We start from the raw sequence: 14451 nt of genomic DNA on the forward strand, positions 1-14451 counted from the left end.
GAGATTTCCTTGATTTCCCTCCTAGCACATGTCCCAAGAGCGAAGAGGATCGCAAGGAGAACCTAGTGGCCACGTGCATCAACAAGTGGTGCCTTTGTGTTGTGTGCATTGAAAAGAGAGTGCTGTTCTGGATCCGAGAACTGAGCTTAGATGAAAGGTGAGCAAATACCTTGAGCATAGCCCCCCAACACTCACAGGGTTGGACCCTCCTCGAAGCTCTTGATGTGTGGGTCAAAGCCCACAACAATTCTTGGCTCACCTAGCCTTGACAGCAGGAATGGAACTATAGACGAAACCACTGTTGGTGATTTTGTTCGATCGTCCGTTCGAGTTGTCAAGGGTATTATGGTAATTTATTGCATAGGACCCATAGTCCCGCACTCCAGACATAGGATCCTCGTCCCCAAGTATGGTAGGCCCTACCCTTGGCCTTCACCTACCTATTGGGCCACATAGGTAGGCTCACAAGGCTCAACTTAACTAGAAATGAGTGTCTTGACTTAAGGGTAAACCAAACAAGGCCTTAGGGCCACTTGGCTTAGTAATAAAAGCGAGCCTTTATGGCTCATTCATTCCACACTAGCCAAAAACGTGGGAGCTTGGGCTGGAGCATTGAAGGAAGCTTGAGAAGAGGAAGAAAGGGCAAGATCAAGGATTGATTGGTGGTGGGTGCCCTAATCCCTACATTGATTGAGGTAAGCCCTCATTCCACCCTCCTCTCTCTCCCTTTCAATCTAGTTTAGGTTTTGAGAACCTCCTTGGGCATGGGTTTCACCTAGGGTTCCACTTGGCACCCAAGGTTATGAACTAATGTTCTATGGTATTCTACAATTGGGTTCCACACCCATCTAAGCCTAAAGGAACCCTATTCATCAAGCTATTGCTGACCAAAGATTTGCCAAACCCTAAAACCCTAAATGGGGTCAAATGGAAGCCATGTATAGTGAACCCGAGGATCAGAGATGGCTAGGTTCATGGTGACCCTATAAGGGCTTAGGACACCTCCTCTTAGCCTTTGGAACCAATGGATCCCAAGGAAAAAGGCTGGGAGAAAAAAGCTACCAGAATGACTGTTTTCCCCTGGGCGGAACCACGAACAGAACCAGGCATTGGGTTTTCGCCCGTAGTTCCGTCCCATTTAAAATGAACATCCATTGGGCAGAACAATGGACGGAACCACCTTGGTTGCTTTCGTCTGATGTTCCAAACCCCTCGGGGATGTCTTAGAACACTGGCGGAACAACGGACGGAACCATGACTGAGATTCCGCTTGATGTTCCATCCCATGTATTTCAACCCAGGGCCTGGACGGAACCACGGACGAAACCAGTGGCACTGCCTCCGTCCCTGCTTTCGTTCCTGCTATCTTTTGTATTGAGTTCATAGTTAGTAAATACGGGAACGGGAATAAAATGAAGTATTACGGTACGCGTTTTAAACGAAATTAAATGGCGAACGGTATGGTCAAACAAACGGTAAAAGAAATGGAGAATGGCAAATGGACGGCAAACGGACGGTACAGATTTTAAACGTATAATTTTCCAACATACGGGACAAAAAAAATGGCTGTATACTAATATAAATTGAGAGATATTACTCGAATACTTGCACCTAATGGTCAAAAAACACTAACTTCCAACATTAATGCATATGTATTTCACAATCCATTATAAGTTTTTAGATATATCATCTAATATGATCCAAAATAGATAATCCAACATCAGTTCCAAATTCATAAATCATAACAACATAACATGTTCAAAATCCAAACTTCACATATATCATCCAAAATGTAAAAAGAACTCAAAAGTATCATTATAACATAGCCAAAGGTCAATAAAAATGCATCAAACTAAAGAAAGCGATTCCCTCCATCAGCTCCAATGTTTTGTGAATGTGGATCAGGTTCATCATATGTTTGTTCAAGTCTCTCCAGATCCGGCTCAATGTCTAACTCAGGTAAATCACCAAGTTTTTCTAAATCAATAGGCCTTGCATCTTGAAGTATTTGGTTTTCATACACCAAATCTTCTAACATTTCTGGGGCCAATCTATTTCTCTTCTTTGTTTGGACTGCATCCCAAGCACTCCAATTACGCTCACAAGGAGAGGAATTACAAGGTTGGTTCAAGATTCTACAAGCAACTTTTGAATCATAGGAAATTCACCACCAACAAATTGCCACCAAATCCCTACAAATCATCACAAGTAAGCACATATAAGGATGATATATTTAATAACAAAAAAAATTGGTAATATTTTATAACAAAATAACATTAAACTAATTAAGTGAAAAACTTACTTGGATGGTTAGTTTTCATCATTGTTTGTCCAGTTAGATTGAACAACCTTGGGCTCTTCATGCGATACTCAACCATTTCTTTCATGAATTGAGCACGATCTTCTAGAAGAACCATGGTGTCCAAAATAAAATCTTGTGCATCCATAAATTTAGAACTTTCAATATCAAGTCGACCCTCATACAAAGTAGAAGGATTTAAAAAAGCACCAAATACATGAACATGATGAATAATGTTCTTCTCCAACCTAGCAACAAACAAGTCCATGATAGTTAAGTACTTCTCTCCATCATTCTCCACTAATTTCCTTAATGTTTCTTTTGCCCTTTCTGTTGCTTCATATAAGTAACCTGCAGTAGAACCATCACCATCAACAAGTCGAAGAATTCGAATGATTGGCTCCATGAAAGCAACAACCTCTTTTGCCCCTTCCCAAAATATATTAGATTAAATAATCCTAACAGTTCTTACAGTCATTTCAGCTCTGTTGAATTGAAAGGATCTCCATTCAAATGATGCCACAAAAAGCCTCAACTCGTTCTCAACTACAATGAGAGATTGAAGCATAAGAAAATGAGTAGCAAACCTTGTTTTGCAAGGCTGCTTAATCTCTTTGTTATTTGTGAATTGCCTCATCAATGCTAGAATACCTGTGTGCCTATGAAAATAATCCACTACAAGCTTCCCATCTTCAATCACATCGCTTACCCATCTCACATGCTTGTGGATATCTTTCAAAAACAAATTAATCCCATGCGCAACACAATTTGTTCTATATAAATGACGCCACTTTCCCGTCAACATATCACCACAAGAAGAAAAGTTAGCACCATTATCTGAAATGAACTGCACAACATTGTTTGGTCCAACTGTTTCAATGACCTCAGAAATTTCATTAAAAAGAAATGTCGAAGTTAATCTATTTATACCACATTCAATACATTTCAAAAACACAGCACCCCCAGGAGAGTAAGCAATCACATTGACCCAAGACCTCTTCTTTATGTCAGTCCAAGAATCAGACATAATTGTGCAACCTGTGATACCCCATGTCTCCTTTATGCTTGTTACATATTGCATGACATCTACCTTTTTCCCAGGAATCAAACTGCCACGAAGATTGCTATAACTAGGTACAACATAAGTTGGCCCATACGCACATGCACCCTTTATTATATCAATAAAAGAACTTGTTTGAATAACATTGAACGAAATGTTATTATTGACAAAAAATTCAGTTACCAACATGTCCAATGACTTCTTGTCATGCTTAGCAACCATCTCTACCATCGTGGGTTGATGGGTACTCCTACTCTGGGGCATGGTAGGTGTGTTGTTTGAGGAACCAAATTCTCTTTCTATAGTATCACTCCTTCTCTTCTTACTCACACTCAAATTAAATTCTACAAGGGCTTCAGCTAGAATGTGCTCAGGCACTTGGGAACAAATTTGAACATCATGGCCAGGTACGCAAGCCAAATGAGCTTTCACTCTTGAAACACTCCCAGTGTAATTAAGTCCACAATAGTTACATGTAAAACGGTTTGAACCACATTGCTCTACATGTTGCCAAAATTTATCCTTAGGCCTCACCATTTTGTCTAGGCTCTTAAATCTCAACAATCAAATACCTACATATTAAAATCAAACATCCATTCCAATTTCAGAATTAAACATATTATATTTAAATAGAACAACTGATGCTTGATTAGTATTATTTAACTTTCAGGATTCATATCTATTATAAATGCTAAATTAAAACAGCAATCATGGGTGTTCACTGGTAAAAATCTTTAAATCGAATAAGCTTTGCATACAAGTTGATGAAGTCTTTTTTTTATTATTAAAAGTACAAGTTGATGAAGTCAAAGAAAATCTAAGTTTGAAACCCATAAAAAGTAAGAGAGAGGTTTGATATGACTTGAATTGCAGAGAAGCCAAGAAACAGAGGTAACATGATCAAGAAGATGAGATAAGTGGTAGAAAATGAACTTGAGAGGGCAGTGGCAATGGAAGTGGGTAATGACAATCTACCAATTAGTGAGCTTGGAGTAGTGGAGGTCTAGTGAAAAGGATATGTTAATGCATTGACCACATTTCACAGTCATGGCATCCACCAATATTGCGCCGAATGTATGTGTTTCTTCTATGTAAAGTAATTATAGTTAGAACAGAGTTGCAGTGAACATAGCAAAGATTCTTAGAGGAAGGAGCAAAATCCATGGCTGTTTTCCTTCTCAATACTATTTCAATTCTGAGAGAGACGAGAGAGAGAGAGAGAGAGAGAGAGAGAGAGAGAGAGGGGAATACAGATAGAAGAATGATTGCACATATGCATTTTTTTTTATAGTAAAAAGTGAAAATTACTACTTCATCTACTTTTAATACTATTTCATCATCGCTGCAATATTTCACAAATGCGTTTACGGTTCCAAATATATCACATTCACACACACAATACGACAAGGGAAGAAGAGTTTAAGTAGTTTTTTATTGGAGCTTTATAATGAAACTCAAATGAGGCATTCACACACACAAAACGACAAGGGAAGAAGAGTTTAAGTTGTTTTTTAATGGAGCTTTACAATGAAACTCAAATGGGGCCAAGGGACATGGAGTATTATAATAATAGAGTTTTTTTTTAATGGGGCAGATTTACACATACCTTTTAGGAAGAAGACAAAGCTTGTCCAAGAGGTCCCCAATGAAGGCAAACGAACAGTGAAGTAAAATAGCAAACTGCAAAACACTATAGCTTAAGGTGTGCAAGAGTAAGCCAAGCGTCATAAGCTTTGACGGGTTTTGGTTGAAAGTTGAAATGGCAAAGGGAAAGGGAGTGGAATAGAAACGGAAAAGAGAAGAATAGGGTTTACTCTTTACACGGATTTTGTGGATTTTCTTAATGAATAAGATTAAAAATTCAAATACCTATTTTACCCTTAAAAAAGGATATTTGTTTAATACGGGCGTTTAAAACGTGTTTAAAATAGATTATGCAGCCGTATGCATTTTTTCCCGTATTGTTGAGAAGCATACGGGAAAATGCGTTTTAAACGGTAACAAACGGCAACCGCGTTTAAAACACGTTTTTGCTAACAGAGATTGAATTACAATAACTCTTGGGGCTCCTCATGGGACCCACCTACATCTTCTAATATATTACTTCACGCATCCCTAGGCAATCAAAGTAGCACGGGAGAGCATGCACCGGTGCAACCCTTAACAACCACACCAAGCGATACAACAACGACAAGTGAGTGGGTTTGGGTCTTCTTGAATTTGCCTATATGCATCTATTCATATATGTATAAACGTAATGCCAATCTCGTCACCATAACCATGTTTGCATTATTGCATATATTGTTATTGGATACTTGTGATATGGATTATGATGTGGACTGTGTTGGGTTTCGGTGCCGGGAAGTGCCAGTATCGGGATCCCAAATTATCTGAACTAATGACATGCATGACATTTTACCTATATACGTCGTGTTGTACTAGTACCCAAGTGTTAGATGGAATGGGACGTTGATACACCCGGATTACCTCTCGACACGATAGAACTCATGTAGTATAAGTGTGGTTAGGATCAATCTCCTATGCTATGACCCATACCAACAGAGGTTTAGGTGTTAGATAACCAGAGTGTCGGATTCTGTGGAGAGGTAAAGAGGCCAGTCAGGGTAGCAATAGTTATCGGGGTCTACCTCTGGGTGGTGATGACTACGGTCGGCACGGGCTCCGATGTGATAATTGAGGTTGCAACTGTGGCATCAAAAGGAAGGGACCACAATGGATTCCCGAATTATCATTGTAGCATTTACCTACTGACCTAGCATTGTGTTAGGTGGAAAATGAATTAATAACATCATTCATCATGGACTATTTGTGCCTTGTGTGTATATGCATCCCCATCCCCTCACTGGCTCAATGGAGCTAACCCCCATGTACACAATCTTTTTAGATGCTAATACAGGTACTGGCTGTCTTGCAGGTCTCGAGGTAGAGCCCTCAGGATATGATGCTATTGGATCCGAGGATCCAGAGTATGAGGTCGAGGAGCATGGAGACGGATGTCCGTGTGATGATTGCTCTTATAGAGCATAGTGACTGCCTGGGACTTGGTCCTCTCTTTTGATTCTTTTGGGACTTGTAAGCCATTGTATAAACATTTTCATGTTATACTATTATTTTGTACAGTTATGTCATGGTCAGTCTAAACGCTGTGTTATTATACTGTATCACATAGAGGTTGAATATGATGTAACTATTGATCTTAATGCTTCCGCACTGATGCTTACTCTTGGAAATGTAATTATTTTACCTTTTGCTGCACTCTGATATGGATGTGACATTTATGTTAGTTTAAGACTGTGGATTGGGACACTGTATCCATGACCCTGGGACTTGTAAGCCTGGGACTTGGTCCCCTCTTTTGATTCTTGTAAGCCTTTGTATAAACAATTTCATGTTATAATATTATTTTGTATAGTTATGTCATGGTTAGTCTAAACGCTGTGTTATTATACTGTATCACATAGAGGCTGAATATGATGTAACTATTGATCTTAACGCTTCCGCACTGATGCTTATTCTTGGAAATGTAATTATTTTACCTTCTGCTACACTCTGATATGGATGTGACATTTATGTTAGCTTAAGACTGTGGATTGGGACACTGTATCTGTGATCCTGGTTGTGTTGGGCTGACGTGTGTCATCCCAGTCACCCCTTTTATTACTATTATATTCCTTATTGGAATGAGGGCATGACAGTTTATGCATGACACTTGTTATATGTTGTTTATTTATATTGTTTTTTGTTCCAAAAGTGTATTTTCATCTGTATCTTGGCCATTTCAATTCTATGCGTATCTTGGAGATTTTTATGTGTATCTGTATTGTTCGATATGTATCTCCGAAATGATACTATACGATACGATATGATACGTCTCTTAAAATCACTCGACCGATATGATACCCGATACCGATACTTTAAACCTTGGATACGACTTAACCAAGAAATTATATTTTAAAATTAAAAAAAAATAGATATTCAGCTGTAAAGAATAACAGGATTAACAACCAAATACCAAACCTTTGATAAGTGCACAAGAGAAGCCCACTTAGCAAGATTGTGAGTTTTAGAGTTTAAGGCACACTTTATAAACCGAAAATTAAGGTTGTGTTTGGTACGCATTCTTAGAATGCTTCTAAATCGATTTCGCATCCTTCGATGACTCAGATGATAAAAAATAAAAAAACTAATTTTATCATCCAAGAATGCAAAATCAACCTAGAATGCATTTCGGGAATGCATACCAAACACATCCTCACACTACTAAAGTTTCTATACAAAGATCTAGTATCATCCACAATTACATCAGTCGCCCAATCTAAGGAAACACAAGAATCATTCCACATAGACACTAAGGGTATGTATGGCAACGATTCTCTTTCAAAAAATTTGTTCTGAGTCAGAAACAATTTTTTCTGTTTCTAGATTTTTGGAGTAATTCTGTACAAACAAATGTTGTATGGTAAAAAATTATTCTGCTATTACAGAGAAACAGGAGACATGTATAGATTCATGGTTTCCTCCTCCATGAGGATGCTCCACTGGATTTATGGCAAGAAAAAAAAATGCTGGAAGGATTTACCAGAAACTAAAGCAAAACCGTGGGAGAAACCCTAACACGATGTGGGTTGCCTATTGAGGTTTCAGAAAAATAGAATAAGAGTCGGTTTGATTAGAGGTGTGGAATGGAGAGTGAGATTTCAGAAATAAAAAAGAAAATAAATCAGATAAAGAAAGGATTAAGGGTTAGTGGAAGATTTCAGTGGATGGAGAAGAGGGACGGTGGGGGTTTTGATTATGAGATTAGGGTGATCAAAGAGAAAATGGAAAAGGGGTTTCAGATGTTGGATTTGGGGTTATGGGAATAAAAGGGGAAGAGGGTGTTTGATTGAGGTAAGAGGAAAAATAAAGAAAGCCGATGAGAATCCGAAAAAGAAGAAGAGTTGCAGTGGCTGCTTTCTTCCCCAGCTCAGGGGTGCTCGACAGGTCCATTCCATGAATAATGGAAATACTGCTTTAATTTACTCAATTCCATCTCTCGGAAATTTTTATTAAAGCAAAGGAAATAGAGAAGCATTTATTTACAAACCCAAAAATGAAGGAACCTGTCACGCCCCCATCCCAATAAGGAATAAACTAGTAGTAAAGGGGTGACTAGGATGACACGTGTCATCCCAAAAGACTACCAGAATCACGATTTGCAGTGTCCCAAAACACAGTCTTGGTCTAATATAAAAACACCAAAAAGTCAGAGTACGAAAGGTAAAGAATATTCCATTTCCAACGATCATAAAGTAAGCAAAAGCGATTTCAGTAGTTACCTCATGTTCATACGGCTAAGCGATACATAAATAGTTTTGACGGGTATTTCGAATGACCATAGCATAACTACCCCAAAATAAGTATAACATTAAATGTTTACACAAGGCACGCGGCCCCAAAAATAAAAGAGGGGAACAAGTCCCAAGTATCAATACGGCCCATAGGCGTAGTCGTCACAAGGACATCCATCGCCGTGCTCTTCGATCACGGCCTCAGGGTCCTCTGTACTGATATCATTGTACTCTGAGGCCTGAATCTCGTGTTGAAGTCAACAATCTTGTAGCTTGGTTTGACCACCATCGTGAACAGCTCATCGGCATACATGGCAGCACCCTCTACACATCATAAGGATAAAAGAAAGAAATATTAGGATACCGGGTACAGGTATAACATTCTTGCCTCCTTACAAGAAATTTCATCCCCGAAATTTGCCAAACCTTGTAGGTAACCCAGGGAAGGGTACTTTGCCCACATCTCAACTTCTGCTTCCCAAGATGCTTCTTCTTTCGGGTGATTGCACCATTTCACCTTCACATAATGGATAAGTTGGTTACGAAGATGAATGATCTTGCTGTCCAGAATCTTTTCAGGCTGCTCCTTGTAAGACATATCGACTACAAGCTCTGGTGGTTCTTGTGATAGAACATGACTTGGGTCATGAACGTACTTCCGCAACATTGACACATGGAATACGTCTTGTACCCCTTCCAAAGATGGAGAGAGCGCTAACAGATAAGTCACCGGTCTGATTCTTGCCAAGATCGCATATGGTCCGATAAACCTAAGACTCAGCTTGCCCTTCTTGCTGAAATGCATCACCCCTTTAGTAGGTGACACCTTGAGAAACACCTTGTTGCCGACTGTGAATTCCAAGTCCTTTCGCGTCAAATCTGCATAACCCTTTTGTCTAGATTGGGCCTCCTTGATTCGTTCACGAATCAAGTCCACCTTCTCACATGTCGCCTGGATCAACTCGGGGCCAAGGATATGTCGCTCACCTACCTCATCCCAATACAAGGGTGTTTGGCACTTCTTTCCATACTGTGCCTCAAACGGTGCCATACCAATGGTATCTTGGTAATTGTTATTATAAGCAAACTCGATGATCGAGATGTGCTCATCCCAGCTGCCTTGCATGTTAATGGCACAAGCCCAGAGCATATCTTCTAGAGTCTGTATGGTCCACTCCGACTGCCCATCTATTTAGGGGTGGAAGGTTGTACTAAATTTCAATAATGTGCCCATGGCTTTCTGGAACCCACCCCAGAACTTGGATGTAAACTTGGGGTCATGGTCAGAGATGATACTAACTGGGACTCCATGTAGGCGAACCACATTATCAATATATAAGCGGGCCAGCTTATCCATCTTGTAGGAGACTTTCATAGGGATGAAGTGAGCTGTCTTCATCAATCGATCAACAACAACCCATATGGCATCAACGCCTCTAGGGGTACGAGGTAACCCAGTTATAAAATCCTTAGTAATATTCTCCCATTTCCATTTTGGGACGGGCAATGACTGTAAGAGGCCATGGGGTCGCTGTCTGTCTGCCTTTACTTGCTGGCAAGTGAGACATCTTGCTATAAACTCAGCTATGTCTCTCTTCATTCCACTCCACCAATAGTGTCCCTTGAAATCCCAATACATTTTCGTGCTTCCTGGGTGGATTGAATAAGGGGAGTCTTGGGCTTCTGTCAGAACTGCCTTTCTCAACTTAGCAATACTAGGAACACATAGCCGGTCTCTAATCATGAGGACATCGCCCTCTGTCAATGTAAAGTCCAGATCTCGTTTTGTGTCCCCTCGGATGGCCTCAATAATTTCATAAAATTTTAAATCGAAAGCCTGGGCTGACTGTATCCTCTCCACTAGTGTCAATTGGACTGATATGGCTGCCAAAGATAGAGTAACACCCTCCACTAGTAACTCTAGATCCAACCTTCTGGCTTCCTCAACCAGTTTCTTGCTGATAGCCAAGGATGCCAATGAAAGGGTTTGAGATTTTTGGCTCAGCGCATCTACCACCATGTTTGCCTTACCCGAGTGGTAATGGATGGTGCAGTCATAATCCTTCATTAGCTCCAGCCATTGCCTCTGCCTCATATTAAGCTCCTTCTGTGTGAAGAAGTACTTGAGACTCTTATGACCACTGTAGATCTCCCTCTTCTCACCATACAGATAGTGTCTCCAGATCTTCAGAGCAAAGACCATAGTTGCAAGCTCCAGGTCATGGGTTGAGTAGTTCTTCTCATAATCCTTCAGTTGCCGAGAAGCATAGGCTACCACCTTCCCATCTTGCATCAGAATGCATCCGAGGCCCATCTTCAATGCATCACTGTAAACTACCATTCCCCTAGTACCATTAGGTATGGTGAGTACCGGAGCGGAAACCAACCTCTGCTTTAGTCCTTCAAAACTCTCCTCACACTCAAGATTTTTTCCAATTTCTCCAAGTAAAACCCTAGACTTCATTCCTCTTCTTACTGTTTTTCCCTTCTTTTTTTTTTCTTTTTTTTGAAAACGACCATTCAAGGTTATTGTTTACTTGGGTCTCACATGATATGGGGTTGATTGCACAACCCAACAACCTTTTAGCTGCCCCATCCACGATTTCAGACAGGGCTTGGAAACCACGCCCAAATTGCAGATTTTTTTTTTTTTTTGTTTGTCAAAACGTGAGAGGGTTTCAGTCGATTATTGCCCCCACTTGTTTGTTTATCCGTAAAAGTCTTGAAGCATCATGTCTCCCTGTTTGAGATGCCCATAACCCCTCCTTCCATGAGTTTGGTAATAAGATTTCTTCACTGCTTTAGCAAAATCGTGAAGGGCTTTCTCAAGCCTAAACATATATGTATATATATATATATATATATATATATATATATATTATTACAGATTATGCTAAGAATTTCTGCAATGTTTTTAGGGATAAGGAATTATGGATGTAGAGCCTAGTTCCCACTTTGTTTCTAGCCTTAGGGACTGAAATTTACCCCCACATGCACTTGACCCACCAATGCCATCCTATACCCAACTTTGGAAGGCTGCCCAACTATAAACTGTGATTTCCCCTACCATTTTAGGTCGAAGATTCCCTTCCCTGTAGAGGGTTTAATAATCATCAATCATTGGAGGTTGTAAATTGCCTATGGCTTGCGTGTTTGAGTTTGTTTGAGCACCTTAACACCTTCTAGCACTTCCTTTTATGGATTTAGGAAAGGGTTTTGGATGGACCAACCCAACCTGAAAATTACTACAGTTGGAACTTCTGCCCTGTTTTGGGTAAGGAGGTGGCTGTATAAGGATGTCCATCTCCTTGCTGTTTTTTTTGTTTTTTATAGGATGAAACTCATTGGGTTTGGGAAAGTAATCCAAATGTGAGACAACTCCTACTGTTTTAGTCTATATGGTTGTCTATCCTCTTCTTTTTTTGTTGTTTTGCTTCAATGTAGTGGACTCATGCAATTTGCCCTTGTTTGGTTTTAGTCTGCCATGGTTTTTAAACTTGATTGAACCCAAGCACAGACTTGCATTATGTTTGAGTTAAAATAAAACCGCAAGCGTACGGGTCAATCGTAGCTACGGGTCAAACACGAGGAGATATACGCCACTCTATTTAACTAACTTAAAAGTAATGCAAAATGAACCAAATTAAAGTGTTAAATTAAACTAATTAAACTAACGAAAATCAATGCATCCTAACTCATAAGCATCTAACAAAATTAAGGGATTAAATCGGCGTCCTAACACATGAGCATCTAACCTATCGAACTAAAGCGAATTGAAAGGAATAAAAATACAGCCACACATACTAACCACATAAAAAGAAATAAGGGAATAAAAATGCATCCATAAACTACAACCATATAAAATTAAAATAAAAGAAATAGAGGGGAAGAAGAAGAAGATAGAGAGAGATAGAGGAGATGGAGAATGAGATTGAGAGTTTAGATAGTAAAACCTGGATGTGCTTGCATGAATGTAAATGAAAAGCTTGAATACTTGCATAAACTTACCATGGCCTCTCTTCTAAATCTTCAAGTCTTGTCATCAACTTAAGAACTTAGACTAGAAGGCTTAAAACCTAAACTAGAATTAAGAAATTACAACCCAATTGAAGACTTAAATTGAAATTAAAGCATAAACTAAACCTATTATAACCATTAACTAAAAATTATAAAAGCAAACTAGAACTTAGAAAAGCCAAAAATCACAAATTAGAAGGAGAAGAGAGAAGAAATTTCACTAAGTGAATGAGCCAATTTTACAAGAGAGGTAGGGGGTATTTATAGGTGGAAGAGAGGAGAAGAGAGAAGATGGAAGTGTAGGAGAAATATTCCTAAGAAAAGAGAATATTCTCTTCTCTTTCCTCTTTTACAATGCCTTGAATCCTAAGAAAAAGGAAAAAATAGAAAGAAGAAGAAGAAGAAGATTGTTTACATAGGCCTTCATTTCAGAAAAATAAACTTCCAATTCTAACAAGTGCTTCCTTTTCTTTGTAGATATCTTCTCCAAGCAATAAAATCAAAGTATCTTTGATTTTTCAACCTTCCATAGATGAGAAAATATAAATCTATCTCAAGTAGAATTCAGAAGTGCCCTTGAGAAGTTGGAGGAGAGAGAGAGTAAGGGTGATGACTAAGATTCCTTCAAGAATAAATAAAATACCCATTCTGTCCTTCAAAAAACGTGGAGCATGGGGTGCTTATATAGGTCTCACCATTGTGTTCCTTGCAAAAATCACACGAAATAGACCCAAATTTCATCCAATTCGGAGTTGGGAGCCCAAGATATCTCAAGTTGAAGTTGGACTGTCCGGAGCCTTCCAAATGGAATCTTTCGGGTACAGTAAAGTAACTTCTGATAATTGCATTAAGGGCCCTAAAATCCGAACTTTCGCTTCACTTTGTCCCCATCCGACTGTCAATAATTATAAATAAACCCCTATAGACCATTTTCACGCGTCGTTACGGAAGCGGCCATAACTTCTTTGTTTCAACTCGAATTAAGTGTCGTTTGAACCATTGCGAAGCTGACTCGATGGGCTATGCATCCATTTACACTTCTAAAAAGCTTAAAAACATCTCCTTAACATCATCTCCTTCATTTTCACAAGAATTCACCTAAACCCTGAAATGCACAAGAAAGCACCAGAGTAACTCTGTCCAATGTGGTAAAATGTATAATTTATGCCCTAAAATTTCACACATAAATGTGCTCATCAGATTCCCCCACACTTGAACGTTACTTGTCCTCAAGTAAAGCAAAAACAAAAACTAACCTAGAATCGAGAAAATCCTAACTCACTTTCGTAGGAATCACGGTTGCACTTAGCATGTGCAACAAGCCTTTAAACCCCTAGGTTACCCCTAGTGGACGAGTTGTGTCTCGTGGGTGTTTGAGTGAATATACACCCAAAATTCAATTATAAATAAATGCTGTAAATTTTAATCATGGCATAAGTAGGACAGGCACATAATCCCAAAAAGTGTTCAACTAATGATCAAGGAGCCAAAGGTTCCCCACACTTGAATTTTATCACCCCACATCAATTCATGTAACAAGCATGCATCAAGTTCAAGGGATCTCCTCATATTTTCTGAACACTACTCATCTTCAAGTAAACCCCCATAGCATCGATGGAACCAAAGACTTAGGCATTGAGTATTATTGACTATACTTTTTTTTTTTTTTCGGGCATTAAGGCAAAAGTTTTTTTCTTTCTCAACCACAAACTCTATTTCTACTC

General features: G+C 39.2%; 2 protein-coding genes across 2 annotated transcripts; both read right to left on the reverse strand.

Annotated features, from left to right (window-relative positions):
• Positions 1-2011: 2011 nt before the first annotated feature.
• Positions 2012-2979, reverse strand: LOC122657881. Its single transcript, XM_043852675.1, has 2 exons — positions 2303-2979; positions 2012-2192 (listed from the first exon to the last, which is right to left on the reverse strand). Exons 1-2 carry the CDS (start codon positions 2703-2705, stop codon positions 2128-2130), a joined length of 468 nt encoding a protein of 155 aa, XP_043708610.1. The 5' UTR covers positions 2706-2979; the 3' UTR covers positions 2012-2127.
• On the reverse strand, positions 2748-3896 carry LOC122659443. The gene has a single exon (XM_043854554.1). The coding sequence runs from the start codon at positions 3894-3896 to the stop codon at positions 2748-2750; it is 1149 nt and encodes a 382-aa protein (XP_043710489.1).
• Between the last annotated feature and the right edge of the window lie 10555 nt (positions 3897-14451).

This window comes from Telopea speciosissima, chromosome 4 (assembly GCF_018873765.1).
Source record: "Telopea speciosissima isolate NSW1024214 ecotype Mountain lineage chromosome 4, Tspe_v1, whole genome shotgun sequence".
Classification (NCBI taxonomy): Eukaryota; Viridiplantae; Streptophyta; class Magnoliopsida; order Proteales; family Proteaceae; genus Telopea; species Telopea speciosissima.